The following is a 26,255-nucleotide window of genomic DNA, read 5'->3' as shown; positions in this document are numbered from 1 at the left end:
GCTCTAGTGCCATCTGAACTTTCAGACCTTCGACCGAACAGCAGTGCTCACATAGTGTATTAATTTAATAGCTTGCAAAGGCAGGCGTAAACTTACAAGTGAAGATAATCATGTCGTTGGTGTCCTGACGCATGGACATTGCATCCATCATCCTGCAAGTGTCTCAGGAACTATAGCGTCAAGTCATCTACATCTTCGGGAAGAGCATCTTTATGTCGAATATGCATATACACTAAACGGAAGGGGCCCGAGACAAGATCCTTGAAATAGACCGGCACAGCTCGCTTTTTTCGAGCTAGAAGTATGTTATTTATTTTGACGTAGAAACTGCCGTTCGGCAAATATCTTGTACTCCAGTTTATGAAACACGCTAGTCAAGTTTTGGTTAGCGTGCTTTCCAATTACAACAACAATAGGCTCTGATCGAGTTACTTGGACGTATCGAAAAATTGAAGTAAACACAAAAATATATTTTCTAATCGTTTTGAAACCATGCTCAGTTCTAAATTAGTGTGACAAACTTTGTTATTGTTTATGCTTTCCTTTTGTGAAGTCATGCTGACCGGTTTTTTGTTCTATGTTAGCCACAGTATAACTGACCACAGTTTAGCTTTGAGCTAGGCAGGCTATACACCCCTAAACCACCGGGCGCATCGTAATCCACTACGGGCTTAACGTCCTTTTTGTAGATTGGTAAAGCTTTGAAGCTCCTCATAGGATCGTAGCATTATCATGTACTTTTGCTATTACGTTTTGTGTTTTCTTATGAAGCATCGTGGCTATCTCGGCGCTGAAATTGCCGTTGCTGCAAGTCTATATACGCCATCGACTGGGCATTTCCGGCGAGACTATTCCGGATTTTGAACGAGTACTCCCATGGACTGGCCGGAGATATTGCTTCCGGCGGCACGATATCGGGGCTAAAAACAACGGTAGTACGAAAAATACGACGGGAAAAAAATCGAGTGCGCGAAACAGACGCACCGTGATGGATTTAAGCTAGACGCCGGCAACAAACTGCATCGACGGTCTCGAACCGCTCGAGACTCATGTAGTGTTCCTGTCTGCAGTACTGCCAGACACCACCTAAGCAGTCATAGCTGGACGGCCCTGTTGCCTAGCATGTGTATGTTATCCGTTCACGGGAGTTTAGGCTGGAAGGTCTGCGGTCGCGTCTGTCTGTTGCCCAGTCAGCCGGTGAACAGACTAGATTAAACCCAGCCCAGCCAGCGACCTAAGCGACCAGATGAGCGTTCAAGAAAGCGAACAGCCGAACAATGAACGAATTGCGCGGACTTTACCTATATCGGTCTCTGTTGAGAGCTCATCTCGTTCTCTAGTGATGGTACGAGTGTATGACAATAGTACACGCCGAGCGTACTTGCTGGTCTAGCGAAGCGGAGGAGGGTGTCGCGTTATTATAGCTATTCGGCCACTATGCGAGGAGGTCGGATCTGACCGTCGATGTGAGCTTATTTGAGATACATCGCTGCCAGTAAGCGATCGGGGTGCTGTGCAGACTTTTCTCGCAGCTCACCAATGACTGCTGTGCCCGGTTGAGTTGAGTTAGTCGTAATCGCAGCAATACCTGAAACCGTAGCTAATGTTACCACCGCGGCCAAACCCGTAGACAGAATCACCGCCACTGCCAACTACCAACGAGCGAAAGATCAGACATTAACCAATCAAGCAAGTAACAGCAGCAGCAGCAGCAACCGGCAATTATGTCGCTGCGCACCGACAGCCGCTGGTCAGTAGTAGCGAACTAGAACTAGTCGCCCGATATTTCTATTAAGGAAATAAGCAGCTTTAATAGATAGACGGGCACAAAATACAGCCACGTAGAGGCACACAGCCACAAATACACATGCAGACGTTTAGCTACGCATTTACAGATACCCTTCTTGCACGGCATACGCAGACGCGGGTGGGCAGCCGCAATTACTAGCATTGTACCAACGAACTTCACGCTATCATCAGTGGGTCGCGTGGCTTTTGCGCCGTCAGAGGACGCGCGCACTGTATATTTGACCCTTGATGCACTGCGGTGCTAGACGATGTCCTACGTTTATCTGTTAAGGAAGGCAGAACCGTCGTGTGTAACTGGACCAAATTTTGAAACCAGAAAATTAGGCAACAACGACAACGTAGGCATGTGCGTGTAGGCACTGATTACTAATCGAATTGATTGAGGTACCGGCCTTAGTCTCAGTAGACATGGCAAATATGGATTGGTCCCAGTTTCATAGAGAAGTACATGTTTGCCTATACGCTTGCAAACACGTAAGAACCTAGTTCGCCCATCTATGTAAGGAATGTAAGGGCCTGCCGCTCGTTCGTCTCTAGTCATATAAAAAAAGAGACGATGCTAGTGATTGGTATGAACTGGGTAATTGCAATACAACGCAAACGGAAACACTTAGATAGTACATATTGTGGTGATGCCGTGTACCGAGTTTCAACGCTAGTAAGGATTGAAGGTGAACCGTAGCTCATGAGCATTTTATCGTTTCGTACGATGAAACGACTTGCTAACACAGTCTGCTATTGATTTTTATAGACGACAAGGAAATGACAAAATATGTCGTAGTCGTGTGTTGGTAGTACGTGAATATTGTTATACTCATCATTTTTTGCATATTCCAAGTGCTCCCTGCAAAACCACTGGCGGTAGTACTTCGGTACATATATGCCGAATATCAACTTTTCCTATGGATTTTTTGAACATGAGGAAAAATAGCTGAAATATAATCCAGTCCCAATTCAATGGGTTCGTTCAAGTTTCTTTAGGGGCATGTACGTAGGGTATAGAAGGATTCGCCAATTCTTGACAGTCGATTGAAATACAACTGTCATTCATTAGGTTTCTAGAGTAACTGCATTATTTGCAACTATAGTTTTTATTGTTACTTACCTCACTATAATTATCCGAGATCTGTAGCACCAACGTAGAAATATATACCCTTACAGTTATAATTGGCTATGATCCAGTCCTTTGCAAACCAAGATGGGATGTTTATTAGAGCAGAATTCTAGGACAACTTTTAAAGGATAAATTTTAGGATAGTAAGTGTCAAAAAACTCATGCAAACATACAACACAATAGTGGCACACGTTGGACGATTGGTTCCCAGCACAAAATAAACTGTTGCCATGTCCAGATTCGAACCTAGACTACAATGTGCCCCTAAGATTATTACCAACAGATACGCTATCTACTAACTTAGCACGGATACATGCAACATTGGCCTGAACGATGTCCGTGGGTGTCCGAGGAGTCGATTTAGCTGCCGATTAATTGCAACTTACCTGTTCTTGAATTGCACGCAGTCCGTCTTTGGCCAAATCTGTAGCATTAATCCTTTTAAAGTTTGCGTTACGGTAGTGAACCTGAATCCTGCATGCGTTCAAAGTAGCTTTATAGTACATAGAGGAAATAGCTTGGCACAATATATTTGAAGCGGGCATGTTGCCGTACGCTAAAGTGCTCATAGTTGATGCAGTGGTTTTTTGCACACACAACGCAGACATACATAAGGCCCTAGGAACAAAGCGTACGCTGTGAGCAAATGCAACTTGAAATATATTGAAATTCGTTGAGGTATTCTGGCTGTACACGTGCAGCTGTTAAGGGCGCAAAGCTTCTAAATATGGTCATTACACAATCCTCAACTTAACATACACAACTTAACTTATTCTCGTAGGTCGCTAGCTAGTTGGCTACTTTGCGTTAACTGTAATAGTTGAAACTTTTTATAAGCGCAACGTGAAAAAATAACCATTCAAATAAATGTGGTAAAACAGGTAACATTCGTGTATATATATATATATATATATATATATATATATACACATATATATATATAGGGTACGCTCTCAAGTAATATTTTATAGCAAATGAAGTTATATACTATATAGGGCTGAGCCGAGCGATTTCAGTGAACTCATTTCTAGGGGACCTGCCGGAAAAATGGTATTTAGTTCCACTATACACATAAGTATATGAAATTAATTTACGCGCAGTCATAGCGACACAGGTGTACTTTGATAAGCATTATTCAGATATAAGTAAGCGTACTACGTACATCGATATTTTGCAAATCAATATTAGTCAGTGATGCGGCTGTTCGATCATGAACCGATCTACCAACAGTCAAACCCTACCGAGTAAAATCGATTTGGTCCACCCCTGTATAATATGTGCCTGTATTAACCAATATATATATATATATTAATGCAATGATTACCGCCGTCCATAAGGGCAAGCACTGGACGGTGCGCGTTCGGCCGATCGGCTACAGTTTATTTGCGTTCCTCATTGCGGTGTCATTCTCCTCGTGGCTTGTCTGTTGTACATATACAGACGGCGGACAAATGAAAAAAGCAGATATGATATGCGACAAAGTCGACAGTGTAACTCTTCACAATTTTTCTACCCACAATTGCCACCACCATCGTCACCCCCTTTTTTCTGTTTCTCGACCATCGTTATCCTCCAGCGTTCCCCCCGACTCCAGCCCTTTTAACCCAGTTCTGAGTTGGGAAAGCGCAGCACAGTACAAAATTAAGTCAGGTACAGTTTGTCCTGTCGTCGTTTGAGCCTTTTCGCTACTGTACTGTGATGGCCTGACAAATTCAATAGCCATCACCGTCAGCATCATCATCTCTCGTCTATTAAGTCGTTAGTTGGGCCTTCAAGTCCGAAATTCGCCGTCGCGGCCGTCTGCCGCTAGCCATGATCTGCGGGTGTGAGTGTGTATGTGGAGTGGAATGTGTTGCCTGCCCTCCGAGTGCAAACCGGTTTAACAAACCTGCAGGGAGTAACTGGCTGTTGGGTCGGTGGCTGCACTCTGGAGCGGCGAGCATCCGCTTTGTCCGATTAGCTGGTGGTGCAGCGGGTCACTGCTGCCGAGCGTATCTGACTTTTTTGCTTTCTGTCTGTATATCTGGTCTGGCCAGATACCGCCGCTAGCATCAGGACTGCCGCTGGCGCAGCCGACGGGCAAGCTCTCCAGTGTAGAATGGGATGATGACCTTGACTGGCGACAATCGAGTTTTTCCCTCTCTCTTCCGTCCCCGGATCAGCCCTTCCCCCGCGCTATTGGCCCGTTCGTCTTGTTCCCATCTGGTCGCCCTAGGGGCCTTCGGCCGTTCCACTCATTTCCGTGACCCCTTTCTCTCTTTCTCGAACACTCACTTCGCTCCTCTAGCGATTAGGGTGTGGAGTGGTGCACAGCGATGGTCCCTCTCTGGCGAGACCCGTTCTGCTTCGACTCTGCTGCAGGATGTGGCTGGCCTTCTGACTGTCCACTGTCATTCCTCTATCAAGTCTCCGAGGGACATTAGTTCCGGCCACACCGCGAGAGAAGCACCGACGTCAGCGCCGACAGCAATGGCAACAATGACGACGGCTGGTATAAAAAGGGGGCAACGTTTTAGCCACGTGCGACAGCTTTAGAGTGGAGCGCTCCGATTGGACTCCCGGGTCAGCCTATACGGGTGGACTCGCGCCCACAGACGTACATATACACAGACCCAACAAATAGAAAGCAGACAAAAGCGATCAAAGGGAAGTGGCAGAGCGGATATAGCTCGCGCAGAGACGGTCTTGTGTCGAAGCCGTTTGTCTCCGCCAGAGCGAACGGAGCGAGCATTGTGCTTGCCAGCAGCGAATCAACCAACAGAATGACGTTAGGAAAAAGTACGCTAGGACTCTACTCTATTAAAAGAAAAGGCACTAGCCGAAACGGAATTAGGGCCGGTAGCAAACGTAACAACGATCGAAAACCATATACTAGGTTACACCAGGGTATTTCTGGCTCTAAAAAGCCGAAGAGGCCGTCAATCTGAACTCTAGTTTCTTCGTTATTCAAAGGCGAGCATTGTATAAACTAAACGGACATTGAGTGAGGTGGGGACTACTCGTTGTGACGCCGGCGATGTGTTGAAATGACGCCAGAAGGCTATGTCACTCGAGCGAACTCCGGCCAAGCTTCTGATTACATCGCTTTAAACCACTCGTTGTGTTGGCTGCGCCAGTGGAGTGGAACCGGCGTGTTTACCCGATCAGCGCAAGGAAACTCTTGGAAGGGGCTCCAGCAAACAATAAGGAGGTAATCTACCGCTGTCTAACAACCTATCGAACAAGGTGCCTGTGTCTGCCGGATGTTTTTACCTTATGCTAGGGTCGCCTTTTTGTCGAAGGGTCTTTGGCTCTGAACAGATTTCATATTTCCGGTAAATTGTCATAATTCATCTGGTTTGCCAGTTGCTCAGCTTTTTCCACTGTGAGCAAAACTACAAGGTAATAGGAGTACAGAGGCAAATAGGGCTAGATAAAGCTACTAATCGTATACGCATTAATCATCAGCCTTCAGTGTAACCTTGACCCTTGCTCGTAGTACAGTACGAGATGATAACGATATGTATTTGTGTTATGTCTGCTGATAATGGGATGCACCATAGATGATAGAGGTGCCGATAAGAACAATACAATACTGATGTAGTTCTACTAGAGTGCGCGCTAGCCTCCCTGTTATTTCCAATGTCGAATTCAAAATGTGCATTGAAACTGTTAGACGATTGTACAGATAACGCCGATAAAAATGTACCCAGAAATGTGAATGAACTGATCCAAACATGACTTCAAGACAAAGAACATTCGTCAAACGTACAAGTTTACATGCAATAGCGAAACTATCAAAGACAGCTTTATAGAGTTTGAGGCCTGAGTTTGACACGTGTCATGCGTATCCAAATGCCAATCTAAGAGTAAGATTTAGGCCGGTATCGAAATCCAGAGTGAATGCGTCTTTCTGTTCCTGAACAATCGGAGCCTGTTACAGGCGCACGCCGTACCCTTCTTCGATACGTTAGAAAACGGAATATCGAGGTAGCAAGTGCTCCTTATAGCTTAGACAAGAAGGCATTGCTGGCTACCTACGATAGGCAAGGAAAAACAGAACAGAGGGATCGAAGATAGTCGGCTGGCTTTTCCTTGCACGCTAAGCGACTCAAGCTGCTGCAAAGCTGATGCCGTCTTGGTGAGCGCAAGAAGACTCGAACTGAGTTGTTGCTGGCTTCTTAACCCTATGAAATCTTACGTAAGTCAATTTGCAAGCTAAGCGTAAGTTGGCATCTATGGCCTGGTAAGCCGTCTCTATCCACCAGTTTAATGGCATATACAGCGAGCTAAAGAAATTAGTTGCCCGACAACTTATCGTTCAGGGTACCTTGTGAACAAGTGTAGTACAAAACGTCAGTGTCAATAGGTGAAGAATGCTAAAAAAGTGTGGTATTCAGAAAGGAACGCAACCTTATATAACTTATATGCTATCAATAATGTAAATGAGAACCTCTTTATAAATGGCAATGGTCCCCTGCGGGTACCGAAAAGGTTCTAATTTAAAAGGCCTCAACTAAACGCAAAAATACTCTGCGTAAGTGTGTAAATGTAATGTTTAGCTTACAGCAATCAAACTTCGGCTGGCAAGGTGCGTCTATCAGTTGTACTTCCAAGTATCAAAATAAACATGATCCGGCCCTTTCTTTCCAAATAAATCTAAACTGTTGTCCAAAAAATAAAAAAAGTTGTGACAAAAACAGCATTTGGGTTGTGTAGCACTTTTCCAAAAAGAACGTGATCACTTTACGCAAATGATTCGGTAACAGTATTAGTACACGAACATGTCTCTTAACCATTCGTCTTAAACTTGTCGTCCGTCAGCCCTTATTTCCAGTCCTGCTTATAAATTCGTGCATACACGACTGCGAAGTTTGCTATTTGCAAAAAAGAGCGTGCACCAAAGAGTATCAGAGAGCTCTCTGAAAGAGGATTGCCGGCTTTACGTCCACTATAGTTTTTATATATGTCTATGTAAGTGTATATTATACGATGTCCGAGGACCGAAATCAAGAAGGTCGAAATTTAGCCCAGCAGCTTGGACATCTTGTACAGCAACCCAAGCCAATATCGGTGTTTCGCCTTTCGCGCTCGTAAATGTACTATTGTCTCGTAAACCATGTGATAAAAGTGTAGCTGGTGCTACTGGGTGTCGAAGCTACGCGTTTCAGACCTACAAGTAGCATGAGAGATATAGGAACATACGGACTATAGGTCGAATCATTGAACATTGGATTTATAAGTCAGTCTAAAATGTAACAAGAGGCATTTAGCAAAAAAGACAGCGTTGTAAATGAGAGTTACTAAGAGAACGTTCCATGTTGAATTTTCTTAGTGCAAAAAAAAAATTTTTTTAATTCATGTTCATTTTAGTTAGACATTAAAATTTGCACCTTAAATCAACTTTTCTATTAAAACGAGTGAGCTGCTAATCAGCCGTCGCTGACTATGATCTACCCATCATAGTACCCATAAGCTCTGTGGATATCGTCAGGAAGGCTTTTTTTTCTTATGAACTTTCGTCCTCTGCCCGGGGTGGTTTAGAAATTCATGCTGTAATGTGTGTGCATTCAATGGGTAGGTACAAGTCACAACTCGGCCATTTGCCTAAAGCAGGTTGATCAAACTTGAGAAAAGGATCTCGTCGCACCTCCTTCTATATCTGATATTCTGTTTACTGTTCTACTGCAATGCTGCATTGTGCTTACGTTACTATTTGAGCAGCTACCATTATCTATTGATTGCCATCAGGCCGTCGTCAAAGACATAGTATTATGTAATGAAATGTGTTCAGTTAATCGTCTTATCCGAATAGGTCCGCATTGAAACTTTCTAGCACAGATGATTTTGTAGTTTCAATTTCTGCCCATTGATTTTTATAGAACTAAACTTTAAATAACTTCATAGTGCGCTGTAACACTATATAGCACTTTTCATCGTAGCTCGAAATTTTATGATTAGTCTGAACGCTTATGGAGGAATAAGTAGAAGATTCCGCTCCTCACTGTTACGAGCCATGACGAAAAAAGAGTTTTTCTCGCTTTTTTCCTACTTGAAAATTCGATTTAATCCACATTATCGGAATTGCAATACCCGTTATATGGCTCATTTTTCTTTTCTTCTACCCCTTCACGGCAACCTTTACAGCGCGTAAGGTAGCCGCCCACCGCATACATATCGTTTAGACCTCCCAAACAAAAATCCACGAAACCTGACGTGAGGTTTTCTAGCATTTGTTAGCGATTGCACTAAGTTGATTGGCTGCGTACTGACATAATAGTAATACTTATCGCGGTAGTTACAGGCTTCAGATAACACGCGCATTCTCCATGCTAGACACAGAAGACCTTCGACAGAAATGAAGCGTGCTGGCAGCACTTTGACTCTGTTCACGTCACTTTTACGGTTGTTTGTCGGCCACCGCCACGTTTGGTACCATTACCTCTATCGTATAGTTCTCTTCACCTACTTCGTTCTCCTTTTTTCTGACGGTCTCCCAGCAACTCCTCACTCTGTGCTTCGGCCCTGTCACCTTTTCTTCCCGTTTCTACAAGATGATTTCTCGGTTAAAAAAAGGGCAATGCGGTGCAACGATCGTGATGCGCAAGTACGCGACGTCTTGTGAGCGGCCCTGTCTCTTTTGTCGCCACTGGGGGTGCCTCAGACTCTCTTTCTCGGAATATTTCACAACTTTTCGACCTTTGTGGGTCATTACAGTGACAACTGCTCGCGATTATGCGTCGCAGTGTCGACACTGACAACCCACGCTGCGGTTAGCAGACTCACTTAATGGCTTTCCAACAGCCAGTACGTTTCACCCCCGCGACAACAACGTTGCGTTTTGAAAGCTGCCTTATGCTTTTTGAAACGTCGAAGCCTTTAGCCGCTAGCATTGCTTCTACCTCGAGTAGCGTCGTCGTGTTCTCTCTAACGGCATAAACAGCAGCAGCAGTAGCAGCAGCAGCAGCAGCAGCAGCAGCGTGTTTCTACAGCCACGACTTTCGCACTCGTCGGCCTATTTATTGTACATGCGAATTCGAGACCACTCGGTGTGGCTGTGGTTCTGCCGATACATTTTATGGCCTTTAGAGGTAAAGCGGGCGGAACCGCGCGCCGCGGAGCAGAAACAATGTTTCATACCCCTGTAGTACGACCCTGTGATAGTGTAATATTATAGAGCTATGTGATCCTCAGACAACTTGCCAATCAAATAATGTCTTTGAGCACGATCGCCTATATAATTCGAAGTAGTGTATCTGTCAGCATAGTTCAATATTATACTGTATCTAATGATCGATTTATAATTAAATGACTATTTTATGATATTTTCATATCTTTATAGCACACCAGTAACAAAGACAGAAAAATAAATAATGTCACATTCAAGATCGTGCAGCGAGGGCAAGTGGGAGCACGGAAGGCGGCTGGGCTTCTGCCCCCATACTGCTGTCCCAATTTACCCCATTACTCTCCCTTCTACTTGCTCTCCGGCACTTGTCCAATCTGCTCAGGTTCTGCCCGGCTTGGCCGTACTGGTCCTTATACTTTTTATCCTGTGGCCCAACGACTGCCTATCGAATTTACACCCATTTGCCTTTGCAGGCAGAAATGGCAAAGAGGACTAGTCAGTCTGGTTTTTACCAATAATTGTGGCGGAGCGGAGACGGTCGTGGCGCGCCATTGGTTGTTGGAGAACTCGTTTCTAACGTTCGTCCATTGAGGTGAGGGACGGGCCAGTCATCAAATTCAGCGAAAGGCAGCTGCCCAGGTAGTATAATTTTGCGGATGCCAGGTTTCTGTGCTGATGCCGTAGGCAAACTGCAAAAGGCAAACAGTATAGCAAACAGGAGTGAATTTTCGTTACATGCTAAAGCATGGGTAGATTCATGTGTGTCGCCGCATGATCCTACCAGGTTAGGAATGCGTCGGATTATTAGGATACTTATATAGACTGCCATATGACTTCAATTGTTTGATGATAAGTCATGTAAGCGTCAGCGCGTATGTACGCGTGGCAGTGTGCATGTGTCTAAGCCGTATCTGTCTTTCTCGTTCGGTCTGTCTAATGGTCGTTGATTCGGTGTTCTCTTTCCCAATGGGGAGCTTGTTTTTCGACGTCGTTCCATATTATCCACGAAGTAGTCTTCCACTGTTGGCCTGCTACCCCCGATTTCTTCTCCTCTACCCACTTTCTAGTCTATTTCCAGACATTTTTTTCTTGAAACACAGTGCGGATACCCGTATTCTTCCCACAAGAGGACATGGTTTCCTGCAACCCCACAAACCAATCCTCCTAGAACAAGTCGTACCACATAACCTTGTTCCGGGAAAGGTCCCTGTCTGTTCCATCGGCCGGCCTGTCTGTCCCTCCTGTCACTTCTCTTTTCCCTTGCTGTCTTTGAAAGCCCCGCCAAGAAATCTCCTCCGGCCGTTCCCTGTTCAGCCTGAAATAGCCTCGCTCAGTCTCCAGGAGCCTGTTTCTTCTCACTGGAAAAGAATTGCATGAGCAGTCGAACTGCACAGTGCGTTTACGTTGGAAAGTGCGCCAATGTTGGCGTCGAACGATTTTATAGGTAGAATGAAAGAGAGACACGAAAGACACCAAGCTTCTAGTAGCCAAGTCCATGTGCAAGGGAGCAGTAGCGAAGATAGCAGCATGAATAAGACGTACTGTAAGGTGAAGCGAACAACTTCTGGACGATAAAGGGGAAGAAGATGCTCTAAGATGACTAGCAAGGATCGACGGAAAAAAAGAGTCCCGAATTCGATCTTAACATTTTACCAGTGGTATTACCGAAGATACTCGTCCCGAACTGCTAACAGTTCCGTTACTCTCTGTGGCTGGGTTACAATAAAAAAGAAATGGAGGCGAAATAGATTCGGAGCTAATGCTTGTGATTATTGGTACCCAATGTTTTATTATGGATACAGCCGCTGTTCTAAAAAAATCGGTTATTCCGGTAAAGCAACGGCTTTCTTTAAACCCAGAAAAACTGGGGAGCCTGCTAGGGGTGCTAATACTTCGAATGCTAAGTTTATTAGATGAAGCGCGTCATAACAGACAGTTCAATATCCTAGTGTAGGGTGTCCGTTTGGCCGTTGTTATCTTTTCAGACTCCAGGGAGCATATGATTTCAGGAAGAAACTTCTAAGAAAAGTAGAAAACATTGAATGGCGATTTAGCCAATACCAAACGGATTCAAGGCTACCCAAATCAGTCAAAAAATATCAATTGAAGTTTTCGATCTTGAGTTCCGTATCTGATACTGTAACTACACTGGGTTTTGAGTAAAAAGATTGGCTACCGATACGAGACCTGAGGCCTTAAGCTGTACGCTGACTCTGTTAATTGTGACCGTTCACACAGTCATGTTCATACATGATGGCGATGGAGCTTTAACGGCGAAGATAAAGTTTAGCTGCTTTGAAAATTGCAGGAATTCTGCGTTTAGTATAGTTAGCAAAATGTGTTTCCTGTAAATCTAAACTTGTGTTCAAACCATGAAAGCCGAATACATGGTAAACAGTGGTGAATTTTAGTTATCACATGGTAAAGCAAAATTCACAAATGAGCTACCATGCGATATGAGTTACTCGATATATATATATATATATATATATAGTAACCCATATCGCAAATATATATAAAGACCCCTAGGATATTTGATTTTGATACTGTTTTCAACTATTTCTCAAGTTTACCTCTGCGCTTTAAGTGAATGTTTGATCCTATCCCAGAATTTATGGGGCGGCAACTAAATACAAAAACAATGTCTTTATCTGAGCATACTCTTTGTCCCGAACGACCGACAAAGTGATGCTGAATATCCGCATTGATTGCTCGCCGACAACTTACTATGCCCTAGAAAATGTGCACATAGTTTTCAACTTACTGGCATCTATTACTGATAACTATTAAAAATGTCGGAACTGAAGCTGCAGCGGTTGATACCGTTTTTGCGGTTAATAGAGTCGATCCGTGTGTCCCCAGGATTCGAGTTTTGTAATCGTCATTTTAACCGCCACCCATATTCTGAAACACCTTCCTGAGGGTATTCGTTTTAGTTTATTACAGGCACTGAAGAGGTTTATTGTAAAGATAGCGGATGCACGTTCCAAACCCGTTTCTGAGATATGTCCTTGATAATATTGCTTAAACGCTACAATGGACCACAGTGATACTTTCAGTAAGGGCTAGAATTCTTCAATAGTCTTTAATCTTCGAGAAGTTTATTAAGTAAGCGATACATATAAAAACATTTCCTTATAAAGTATATATACATTTAATGACTGGCTAGGGGACTCTGTTGAGCGGCAGGGGCAAAGAACCAGATTATGCCGGTGGAAATGTAGTATTTGGTAATCGGATTGAACAGAAACTTGGTTGGGTCATTCAATCGATCGATCCATTCAAGGCTTTACTTAACGCTTTCATAATTTATAATCCGTTCTTGCTCACAGTCTATTAGAAAGTATAATTAGCTGGTAGTCAATTAGAGCTCTTTAAGCGTAGAAATGTTAGATGTCACGTTATCTTTAATCTGATATTATGAACACACAAAAGATTGTTACGGGTGGGAAAAAAGGGCCAATTGGATTTAGTTGGATCGAACAGTATAGAACGACAGCCTTCGATGGTACTTGTTCCTAAGTCGACGAAAGCAGGTATCCGGATGATCTTCTTCTGCTGGTCGGCAGCGGCGTATCTGATACAGTTGTTGATTCAATAGAACTGCCATTTGCTTCGATCAGAGTTAGAATTCGAGGCCCAAATAGCTCATAAGCCCGTGCCAAAATGGTCTTCTCATTTGGGGATTCTTCAGATGCCAAAATAATCATGATGAAATTTCGACACAACAGGCATTACCGTTAGACTAGCGGCTCATCCTTCGATGATTGATCTTGGACCTATAGTGAATGTTCTGTTGTCGCTGCCATCTGCGAGATGACTAACAAGCAAATGACACCGAGCGCCATTGTTCGTGAATGCTATGGGGTTGGGGTTTGGGATGCTTGCAAATAACTGAGGTAAAATGAGCCAGGATTCGACGCGTCTTGAAAAATCTACGTCCTCAATATGCACGGGTGTGGTAATTTTACAACGGCCATTTTTTGTATTCATCTCATTCTTGTATGTGATACATCGTCGATTCTACCTAATAACAAGAAAGCTCAGAATTTCAATAGGTTTGGCCCAGCTCGAAAACATCGGACAATTACTGAACGTAGGCATTGACAAGTAGTCAATACGAATATATATTCAATAAAATGATGGGAAAATAATCAGCTCTCATTCTACTCTAATCTGACATCTGTTCTGAACACATTATATCCAGCTAAAACCCGGTCCGATATGATCAGTTTTCGTACATTTTTTATGAAAACAATGCACTTTAATTAACCTAATTTTGTAAACCTCCATCACGCCTTGCCACCAGATATTTATCACAGAAATGTAAATTTTACTTAGCAGTTGTTGGTCTCAGGTTGACCGGCATACGTTGGCAGTGGTTGTAGGAACTTGAATTTTAATCGCCTTTATTTTCCTAAATGATAATTACTAAGGACAATATAATTTCAGGTGTCAGCCACTATTTAGACACTTTCTGAAATTAATTCCGGTAAAATGTTTTCGCTCAGGAGAAACTACTTTTCTAGTAAAGGAGCTGCCATCTTGTGTTTGTTGCTGAAAAAAAGTTAATGTCACTTATGAAAATATCATCTTTAAGGCTACGTTGGACCTGATTAGTGAGATGAAACGGCGTTCACGGAAAAACACTGGAAGAGTTTAAAAAGGAGCTGACGTCTAGTGCTCTCAAATCTTTCAAATAAATTTTCCAGTAACTTTACAAGTTAGTAGTAAAGGGGTGTGCTGGTGACACACGACAGGCACTTAGCTGGCGTCAACTGTAAGCGTTATGCCACTAGAAAAAAAGTGCCCGTCCCGCGCAAAAACACTTACCATTCTTTATGTTCACATAGTGTCAATCATTGTGTGTCCAACTTCTATACTTGAAGACAATACTTCTAACTTTGTAGGGTAGTATGTAAGTTTTGACCAACGATTTCGAGAGCTCCTTATGGGCGCATCTTCGTAGGGAAATGAATTATATTGAACGACTGGGTTAACTGTGTCATCTGTTTGTGGGGCGTAATTGTTGTGATATCGTTAAGCCCTGTTTTATATCAATGTTAACAATTTTCGGATGTTTTGTGATTGTATCTAAAGGTGTTGCTACGATGACCTCGTTCCGCAATGTGAAACTGACGAGCGTTAGTTCAAGCGCTTCCAATACAGATTTTGCGACCACAGCACAAAATATCGTTTGCAGCCAATGTTTATACAAATATGGGAACCTTCTGACATTAATGAAGCTAGTAAACTGACAATGATCAAGATGTAAGTACCATTAAACGTCGGCTGGCCCTTTGTTGGTCGAGCTTGAAGAGCCAGAATGCCAATACTAAAATCTAACAGAATCTGGGAATAGAAATAGCTCCAAACCCAAGGTCGTATGACCGGGCAATTTAAAATTTACCTCAAAGCGTTAAAAATTCTCAACACCTTCACAGTTTATAGGTCATCACTGTCAAGTCTGCAATGTATAACAGGGCACGTTTGAAATTTGTTTAGAGCCGAGTTTAGCGACGAGTGAATCTTTCGTTAGAGCATCACTGTTGTCCTCGGCTGTCGATGCCCCTCGCTCACATTTTGTTCATGCCCTTGACCCCAGATTCTCGTAGCTCTAAATTTCACAACTATTAGATAATATTGCAATATTTAGCATTAAAACCACTCGAAATTTAGACAACCAAGCCAAAAATACCTTAAGATATGGTCACCTTGTATTATTTAGAGCTGTAAAATTTTTTCAGTTTCGCTTATAAGTGCTTCATACGTGCCTATTCCGGACCTACTAGGTCAACCTTGCTATGTATGTAAAAAAAACAAGGCAATCTATGTATAATGCCCGATTACAAGTTATTGCAGCTTTGCCAGAGTCTGTCTTTAAATGTAGTACAACAAGGGGCCATTTACTCGTGTCACACGTACAAAAAACAGTGTTCAACCAGCCTACTCTACTTACGCTGTCAAACATGACGCCTTTCGCTGATATTACAAGCGAATGTTCTTCGTCTACTTGGTTAGAAGCCATACATTTCCGAATGACATCTGCTAGAGTAAAATTGGGGTAGAAATCTTTTTTTTTTTAGCTTGAAACTCTTTAAACTAATATGCTGGCCGGCTCTGAGTTACTTCGGCGGTGAAGACGCGCACAGAATCAAAAATGACAGTCTGAGACAGACAAGAAGAGAGAGAACCATACAAAATCGGACTTTCCGATCGTTCCGGGAGGTTTTCCTTTCTCGGTCTTCTGGGTACATCAACCAGACAGAAAGGACTCGCTCTCGACAGGAGCGTCAGTCAGTCAGTAGAAGTGAAATCCCAACAGTGTTCGTCGAGATGATGAAAAATGAAGACCACGAACATTTTTAACGAGGCTGCTCTCAGGATCGACCTAAGTCTTTTAGTGCAGAAAAAGAACGCGGTCTGCTGTGCATAGTTTACGTGACCTTATAAACGAATCCGCAAGCAACTATTTCATGTAATTTTGTCTCACCCGGACTGATGCTGTTTCCTACTAGTGGGCAGAGGATCGGCTTAAACGGCCGAGGTTCATGTGACGTTTTCTATTATAATAGTTATAATGGCAGTTCTACTATAATCATTTCATAGAGCCTGATAAGATTTCCAGAACAGATCTTCACTCATTTGCAGAATGTTTACTGCTATTTTAAAGTAATCCAATCTACATGACCTGGACAAGTGCAGCCAACGTTTAATGTACCGCATTTAGATTTTTTTGTTTTTAACTAATGCTCTTTTCGACAAACATAGTCTGATGTGGGCATCACGAAGCCTCACGACGCCTGCAAGAATGAGACTTCAGCGATTAACGAACCTCCATCAGCGGCAGAAATAGAAATGCTCATTTACTTCCATTGCTCGAGTCTGATTCGACCTGAGCAGTCGTGAAATGAACCTATTTCGCCCAGAGCTATTCGACAAAAGGCGTGTCGGCCGGAATCTTCCATCCGAAATACTCGTGTTGCTCGTCGTGAAACGCATGAGTTATCTTACACCAAGAGGCTTCAAAATGGCTAATACCGCCTCTGATCTTCCGTGTTCACTTGTAGAATGCTGGTGCCGCCGGCTGCAGTATGTAGGAATGCTCGTCGGTCATGTTATCAATATCTAGATGAATGCATATAGAAAGGGGAGATGTTGCGATAATGTTATGTTTAGATGATTACGTGTTGGTTAGAAAACATACACGCGTTGACAAAAAGTACCAACAGTTATGAACTGAGTTTTTTAATCAAACGTAATTGGCTAAGGAACTACAGCGTCAAACACACGACAGCCATTTAGTTAACCTGTTTTGCTTGCAAAAGTTGTGCCGATTTACCATAAAATAGGTCTCAGGGCACACATCTCTCTTGCTTTATCTCTTCGCCGATTTTGGTACAGGAATGCCGCTCGTCAATAACGATTTTGTACAAAACGCAATAATTCTGTTAATACCTTAATCTTCATCTGATCGAAGGGCTTTGTAATCAAGGACGTAGTATTTCTGTTTCTGAACTTGGCTTTTTCAGACTTCAGTTAACCCAGAATACCTTACGCTTCGTGTACTAATTACTGTTACATAGATGTATTGCCGATACTGTAGACTTCGCTTTATTACAAAGAGCTGTTTGCATCGCATAATATTGTCCAGCTCGCTTGCTGACAAATCAAACGTTTCGAATTCGACTATATTGGATATATCCCACATAACGAGCGATGTAAATGAATATCTAACAATAATAAGAGCAAAAACTTTATGCAAGTATAGTCGACCGTTACCCAGATGGGGCAACGTGGAACTTCACCATAACAAACTGATTCAGTGTCCCAAAACCATCGACATTTCTCCCTGCGGTGAACTCATCCAATCCGTTATAGCAGTAAAAATATAGATATATCTATCGATAAATCTCTTATCAGTTACAGTATGCGCGCTCGATATACTCGCGTCAACTGGTAACGCTACTGACGCCTGTAATAATTTCTATTGATGTACGGTTACATCCAACGATACATGGCTGTACAATGCTAGCTGGGAGGCCATAGACATTTAACTAAAAGAAATACCACTTCCGCTGTGGCAACTGGCAGCGGTGTTCATCACGAAGATAACGTCTCTTTAAGCATCGACAATCTCGAATGAGACGCAACTCATTCGAGGAAGGGGTGTTTGTTCCTTTTACCATCATCGGCCCACCGTTGCTCATTACAGCCGCTGTTACTTATTGTAGGCTACCTACAATAGTCCCCATACTAGGCAACAGGTGCATCAGGCTATCGTCTCGTATTGTGTGTGTCCGTCGGGTCTGTGCTCGATACCGCGGTAGCGCTGGTTGATTTTGCGTCGCGTTGGACGCGATGGCGGCAGTACGAATGACGTCCACAAATTCACCTGATACTCATCGCGTCGGCAGTAAATGGTCCTAGGCTCCTTGTCTTTTTTGGCTTTGTTTTTATTGTTGTTCGTATTGCTGCTGATGTCGTGTCCGGGCGACGCAGCGTTCCTGTTTCTAAAATTGTTATTGCTCTCGCCACTGCTCGTTTTACAATTATCGTTGGCCCGTCACCTTATTTAGCATTTCAACGAGAACTAGGGCAGTAACAGCGACGGCCTTTTTATTTTTCATCGTCAACGTTGTTATCAGCAAATAGACGGCAAATAAATGTCTTGGCGCATTGCCCACTATTGCTGGCGCAGCAGAAGATAGTATTTCTCTTACCGCCGGTTTGCAGTGCTCGCTGGCTACAATCTAGCCAACTCACCGTTAGTCTCTCTGTCGAATGCAAATATATATATATATAGGAAAGTATATCTGACTGTCTATAGCGTATTAGCTTTCTTTGTTGGTCATGTGTATTTTCTTGGCCAGGGAATAAAGAGTCTTTTCGGCCGTACTGCTGCCGCCGGCGCTGCTACTACTTCTGCCGCTGCGGTCCGCCATCATGCTTTATTCTCTCATGCCACTTTTTCTCTCTGAACTAAGGAAAACAGCAGCCATAGCGGCTGGGTGGGCCGGCAATCGGCCGTCGCCGTACGCCAGCTACCGGGACTATTATACCAGAACAAACAGCACTTCAGTCGAATTCAGTCAGAAATGGCACTGCATCATCATCATCGGGGTGCTGGTATTGGAGCCTCTATTGCTACTCGCGTACTGCTGCCGCCGCTATTGCAGGGCTGCCTTTTACCTTCTCAACTAGGTTCTCATCCTGAAGATCTCATCTCCAGGTTCAACTTTTTCCTCCATCACACCATCGCCTCTTGGCGACGATAGCTGTCTATGCGACGGCAACAGAAGTAAGAACAACAACAACAACAACAGAGCCAAAACAAGCGACCTTATAGCTGAGGCGGAACTGGTGGGTAGGGCTATATCTAAACAGTCTGCTTGCACAATTATACATATGGAGATATACCTACCGTACACTGGAGTAAGCGCTGTCCATTTTTCCTGCTTACAAGTCGCATATCACTGTACATGTTGGGACACGCTCCCATACATTTACGTTATACGTTCATTCACCGTCTACCTGCCTGCATCATCTTAATCGCTAGTACCTTCATCCCTATCATCAAACATCGTTCCGCTTAGAAGAGCCGGCGACGGCCGCAACAGCATGTAAAGAAACACAAGGGCTTGATCTAGCTGTTCTTCATTCATGTGCTGCTGTTGATCCATTGATACACCCACGTTAATGTGCTGTATACCGGATATTTTGCATCATCGCCATCGCTGACTGCTAATGTTAGGCTTTCAAGGAGACGACTGCACGACAGTGCCCATCGATGTCGGAAGGCTGTCCCGAGTATCTTAGCTGGCCTTAGGCCGTCGTTCGTGGAGCACCGGCAGTGTATACATAGTTTACGGAAGCCGAGACTAGAGCCCTGTCGAATCGAGGCTTAACGGTTGGCGAAGAATACGATCAAACCCGTGGCGATTGTACGGCGAGTATATCAAGTTGTTCTGGTCGTCTGGATGTTTATAGCAGACATTCGCACACTGAATAAGATAAGGTAGTGGGAAAAACCGGGCGATTAGATGATTTCAGTCTTCTGTGGGCAGAAGTGTAGTTGTTCCTCACCTGTTCGTGATTAGTTACGAAACTCTGATCAAACGATTCAGCCAACAGTAACTACGTCAAAATTACCCGACTAGAATGACGAGAGGTTCAGCTACTAGCGACGGTAGGAGCTATTGTTTATGGTTTTATGCTGAGCATGTTACGATAGTCTGAATCAACAGCATGACTAGGAGGCGTGCTGAGAGAAAGAGGATGACGAAAGAGAAAAGATGGAAGATGGAGAAACTATGGAAATAAGAAACTGTCCCACATCTCTCTTGGCCATGGACTAAATAAAAGGTCTAAATTATAGGAGTTGGACTGCGAACGATGAGTAGTTTGGGAGTATCTTCTTTTGTTGTGATGGTTATCATCTGCAAGTACAAATATCGAAGTAGCAATACATAACGCTCCATTTAAAATAATCCAGTTTACGCGATATGAAGTCTTCGTTAAGTCCAGGGACGGACTGTAAATAACTTAGTCCACACATGAACTGTCACGTGAGTTTGCAAGGCTAACTTTTGTTGAAACAACCACACTCGTCATATGCCATATTGACCTGTTCCTGGTAAACACTGACCCATCAGCAGGACGCGAACAATGCATTTAGTATCAATGGGTAGGTCGTCCTTGGCTACAGTCTGGCGGTCGGTATACTGAAATGGTAGATACAATTTTGTGTGCCAAATTTCGCTTGTTATAAATAACACTTCGAAGTGAACTCGAAATTTGGTCTTGCAGTCGCTCTTCTAAACGGGTTAGTGACCATCAATAGGGATCCAAGGCGGACCCACCGAATAGCTACTACTACAGTCACCTCTCTGTTGAATCTCCAGCGTCTACGAGCCAATGTAATATATCAGGTAGAGAAGGGCACCGCTAAGTTACCCTTACGACGTCTAAAGCAGGTCCTACCGTACATACAGCTTGATCTGACGGTCATTGGTTAGCCAGCTTGTTGCGTAATACAATATTGTGTGTCATCAAAGACACGAAGACGATAGGCCTCTTCTGATGAGCTATGTATACTCTAATGAATTGTACCACTTTAGAAAACAGACCTGCTCCCTCGGCAAAATATTCAGAACTACTATATTGCCCAGCTCTAATCGAGCCAAAAACTAAATAAACCGCAAAGTTTTCCTTATTTTTGGAACGATGTTTATTAAAAATGCATTTGGTATAACTTTTTTTTTTCTAATCGACTCTTTATTGAGACAACATCGTATAAACGATTGCAGCTCTCTCACGACGCGTTTTCACTCCGAAGGGTTCCCTTGCGGTGATAGCAGATATGAATAGTGAAACAGGAGGCTTAGAATGAGACTCCGCGCTACGAACAAATGTAAAATTCATTGTTTTTGGCTTTTATAATTAAGCTTTTGATCATGTGGGCATGTATGCATCTTGAATTATACTCTTGGCGAAGAAAAGAGCATTCAGCGTTGTTTCGAGTTGCTGTCATGCGCCAGCCAGCCAGCTAGCTGGTTGACCGGCTGTTGATGCCGCAGCTCCTTCGGGTCGCCGCATCATCAGCAAGATGAGGCAGATACGACGACAGCTTACAAATACACCTAACAATAAATGATCTAAGCGTTTCAGGTCGTACCTGCCAGACTCAAAGGCTAATTAAACAAGCGCCCCAGGCCACGGGGCCAGCTGCCGATCGAGCGTGTCTGGTGTATTGGCAATTATGACTTTGTCGAGTAGATGATCCTTACCTTTATGATCTTCATTTGTTGGCGCTTTCTCGTTTTCAGCGGATCCCTCAATCGAATGGCAAGCTAACTCAAGCGGCGATCGGAGGACGAGACGCGTACTAAGCCAGTAAGCAGCTTGGTCGCCATTCTTGTCAGTAGAAAGGGCTGATCTATTAATGCATAGCTGATATTGCCCCATGACTGTCGTTGCCTCACGAATGTTGTCTCCGGTTCGCTCGCTATCGTAGCCGAAAAGAACGGTAGCGTCATAGTGTTATTATTGTAGCACAATGGCATCGTACGCAGACTGTAGCGTATTTTACGGGTTTACGTAATAGATGATTTGAAACGAGGCGAACGATAGTCAATACGGCTAATCCTTTTGAGATAATAGCACAACAAATATTACTTCTTTACGTTAAATACGGAGACCTGAACTGTTTTGACGTAACGGGTGCTGACGCTGGGCTAGTAGGGGAGCTTGTCAGGCAAGTATTATTAATATAAAATAGACGTATTATTACTCAGCAGCCAATTTTACTTTACCCTTCTTAGAAGGTCCGATCCGATAATGGTATTTATTGTGTTCGCTTAAACGCCATAGGAATTATTCTAGCTTAGAGAGTAGTTGAATTTATATGGTCAAAGATTAGAGGATTTCTGGTTAATTTTAATAATAAAAAGGCCCATCACTCATTTAAAGTCCAGAATTTTAGTTTGAAAAAAGGATTACCTAACAATATTTAGTGTGCGTTGCATTGTAAGTAGATTCTTAGAACAAGGTTCTCCCAACACGTATTCGACCACCGAAGATTAGCTAAAAACGACAAGAGAGATGCAAAAAATATCTTCTATATCGTTGTCGCCTATCGATGTTAACAGCTAAAACTTCAACAAAAACAAAAATACAAGAGTGATGACATTGAGTTCAGGCGTTTTTCACAGATAAATAAATTATTGTCCGGAGGGAGCGTAATCAAACCCAGCTGTGTAGTGGCCTGTCATTATGTCCAGGAAACAAGTCGTCACATCTGGGTAAGCCCATTCATGTTTCTATGGCAGCTACCCCCAGCAGCCTGAACACTGGCGATTTCGTTTATGTAAAAGGGGTGCAAACCTATACCATGAAAACTGTGCTTGAGATCACTTTCGCATCGTGGAATGGAAGTATCGATGCTAGAAATAGTTTCCAACACACAGTTGTTGCCCAAAAATTAGAATTTCTTAAATAAATTCAATGACAGTGTCTGATGTTCAGGTACGGTCTCTTCTTCCTTTTACCGCCTTCCGACTCCAGCCAGAAACGCACTTTTACTTTGAACGCAACCATATCCTTCACCCTAGTTCTTCAGCCAGATATGCCTCAAGGCAAGCTACGTCTTCTAGGAGCCTTCTCTCCGTCCCTTGCCCTCAAAGACAGTCTTAATTTCTCCACTTTTCCTGCTGCGTCTTCACTAGAGGTATAATATATGTACGCGAACCTCGCGCCTAGGTGGAGCCATTCAGCTCGCGGCCGCACCACTATGAGCCGCTGCTGCCGCGGCGATTGTACGTACGCGGGCGATGGTGCGATGTTGGCTCCTCACACAGGCAGATCCAAATACATCTCGCTATTCACAGCCATATTGGTCGGGGTCTGCACCGTTCGTTTAGAGGCGCCACTTGTCCGGCTTTCGTACAAATCGTCACTTAAAAAAAATAAATCGGGCCTACTAAAAACCGATCTGAACAAACTCATAGACTGAATGGCATCCCGTAGGTTTACTTTCCAAGTTTGTTTCTGTTAAGATTCGTGCGATATGCACATAAGGAACGGTCGTATCTAGGCTCTCGGTCACCATGCCCATCTCGCCTTGTGACTTGTTGTGTCGCGCCCCAGAGGGATTCTCGATTGTAATGCACCGTAGGTCGACCGGGACGAATTTGGTTCAAATGCACCCTATTCGAGGTTAAATATAAAATGATTGAAGATTGCTATTATCGTAGAAGAGATTGCGTTCTTCATGCATCCCGTGTAGCCACCATGTTCTCGTAGCAGGAGGTGCATTCAGAACCAACCGGCGGAATTTCAAAGAGATTATGTTTTTGACAAGGACGTGTAGTCCTAGAAAAACAATCGCTAAGCAGGCAAATAGCGAGTGCGTTATGCACACAAATTGACTCCTTTCGTCTCGGGTCGATCTGGAGTTTCTCTAAACTCAGAACAGGACCGATGAAGTTTGAATTGCGTTGTTACCGTAAATCAGGCGACAGCTAGGTCATGGCTGGTAAATCGGATGGTGGCTGAGTGACTTTTTCTATTTTCGGTGTTAAAAAATATGAGAGTAATCTGGCTGCCGTTGTTGCGTTCATCCTGTTGAGCCCATGCGTGCATGTACGTACTTACCTGAATCTTTTCGCGCTTCATTCGCCCTGTCCCTATTTAAACCTCAGCCGTCGGCCACGTCTATCGACCCTAGTTCGTGTATTATCGTACTTTAGTTGTAACTAGCTGCCATGTTGGACCGGATGAGCTTAAAGCAGCCAGCACCTTTCGCTCGCTGCATATCTATCTGCCTTCAGCAGCAGCATTAGTTGTACGCACTAAACAGTAGGTCCTCACCGCGGAGACTGCGGCTGCTTGCCCGTCTATTTACCTGTCCGCCTTTCTGGCGCTGAAAAAATCAACATGACGACGTGAACCATGCGGGCCTGCATCGCGTCGTACGAATACATCGCAACGTCAACAACAATGTCAACAAACGACACTCATAATAACAAGAAGCACCATTGCCGAAGCCGCTGCTGCGCAACGACTAAAGACGACGCCAACAGACAAACCCAAGCCAATTCTATCTGAAATAGGTGAGAACAGTTCGAATGAAGAACTAAAGTGAGCAAGTCAAATTTGAGCCATAAGCAAAGGATCGAAGCATAGATGTGCATGCAATACTGAGCGCATCCGACACCAGCGTCGTTTGTGGTGACGACAGCAAGAGTGGCGACTGCTTCATAGCCACACTGGCCTACTATAGGCTCATCATATGCTGTAGTACTTCGGGCAGTAAATAGAGACTAATGCGCGCAGGTTCTATGGCAGTAAATATACTGGTATGTGCATAGAATGGGACGATCGAGCCAGCGAGTTCGGTTTACAAAAGGGTGGCCGAGAGAAGCTGGTAACTGAGAGTACGCCGCTGATAGAGGTCTCAGCGGCGAATATAGACGACGAGTCGACATAAAAAGATCAGACACCGCCAACAAATAGGATTCCGCCGTTGCGAAGAAGCGCTATTATCATCACCATCAGCGTCAGCATAATTATCATGACAAACCGGCAAAAGCGAACAGCAACAGCTGTAACATTTGTCCTGTAAGGGGTAAAGCCTGTAAATAGCTAATATGTCTATTTATCTGAAGTTCCCAAGTTTGCAGAGTTCTTAATCTTGACGGTTGTTCAACTTAGCAAAGCCTTGCCCAGTTACTAACCGAGTTAGAGGATTCTCACTCAACTTCATGGCTTTCATCAACGGTTTCGAACCGCGTGACTCGTGAAATCAAAGCTGTATAGGACTCTACTCACCGATTACACTGAAAACAGCAATAGACTAGATAACTACATCTATATACAAGAATTTAGGTCGTATACGAAAATAGTCACAAATATATCGATTTTTGAGCCAGGGCGCATTTTTTGTGATGCCTTCTAAAGTTATCAATTGATAAGTAATCAAGTTAAATTAAGCTTCATTAGGCATATCAGCTACATAATTTCAACTAGCTCCATAGATGTCTATTTAATCAGCATCGGGTTGTTTAGCTGGCTTCTAGAGGTTTAGGCCGATCTGGTTTGGGTATACGAGGACAACTAGTCGATAGCCTGCTCGTTCTGTGTAGCGTAAAAGCCATTAAATAAACAATACTACACTTTTCTTTATATCCAACTCAGTGGTAGATGTTAAACTAATCTAATTTATAAACGCTTAGCATAAGGATTCACTTTTTTTTTTAACTTAAATATATTATTTACTGCCCAATTGGATATAAATTCTGTTTTTTAATATTCACGAGAACTTCAGGCTTTATTTAGAAAACTCAATTGAAACCTACTACGAAACTGTTTTAACAACACGTTTGTTCATGTATTATATAGTAACAAGGTAAATTAAATAGAGTTTACTTTAATGAACTGAAGGTTACCAAAACCAGTAGTAAAAATATAATCGTAGAAGCCATGTTGACTAACTCAGAAGACCCACAACAGGTTCATAGATTTCCAAATATAATAAAATATCGTACCTTGGAAGAACCTTGCACTCTTTGGCGACCACTTGTCCAGATACTACATAATAATACCTTCTGTTATTAAACAAAAGCGCATAGCTAGTTATAACATTGTCTGAGCGTCTACCACGCACAGTGGTGCGCGAAAGACGTGATAAGATAACGTGATATATATATATATATATATATATAT

At 43.4% G+C, this 26,255-nt stretch overlaps 1 protein-coding gene and 1 long non-coding RNA gene across 8 annotated transcripts in view; one reads left to right on the top strand and one right to left on the bottom strand.

Moving 5' to 3' along the window:
- The window catches only part of LOC111266868 (uncharacterized), a 31,314-nt gene extending 5,245 nt beyond the window's left edge, over positions 1-26,069 (bottom strand). The window contains exons 1-3 of the long non-coding RNA XR_002684292.2: positions 24,186-26,069; positions 21,821-22,038; positions 19,456-21,432 (exon numbers count right to left, since the gene is read on the bottom strand). This is a non-coding gene — a long non-coding RNA (uncharacterized LOC111266868). The remainder of the gene's footprint in view (positions 1-19,455; positions 21,433-21,820; positions 22,039-24,185) is intronic.
- LOC111266867 (uncharacterized) overlaps positions 1-26,255 on the top strand; it is a 45,559-nt gene that overhangs the window by 5,238 nt on the left and 14,066 nt on the right. Inside the window, exons 2-4 of one of the 7 annotated variants that reach the window (XR_015313572.1) lie at positions 15,132-15,302; positions 21,860-21,926; positions 22,745-23,056. The exons of 3 other annotated variants lie outside the window; for them this stretch is intronic. Coding sequence is in view for 3 of the 4 variants with exons in the window: in XM_086971093.1 (XP_086827219.1) it covers positions 15,132-15,289 (158 nt within the window). In the remaining variant the exon portion in view is untranslated. Of the gene's footprint in view, positions 1-15,131; positions 15,303-21,859; positions 21,952-22,744; positions 23,057-26,255 lie in introns of those variants that run through there. 3 more of the 7 variants (XM_086971095.1, XM_086971093.1, XM_086971094.1) reach the window with 3 other exon arrangements.

The sequence above is a fragment of the Varroa jacobsoni genome, unplaced genomic scaffold, assembly GCF_002532875.2.
Source record: "Varroa jacobsoni isolate VJ856 unplaced genomic scaffold, vjacob_1.0 scaffold_1123, whole genome shotgun sequence".
NCBI classification, from domain to species: Eukaryota; Metazoa; Arthropoda; class Arachnida; order Mesostigmata; family Varroidae; genus Varroa; species Varroa jacobsoni.
The sequence above is the reverse complement of the archived record's forward strand: the minus strand, read 5'-3'. Positions and strand labels throughout refer to the sequence as shown.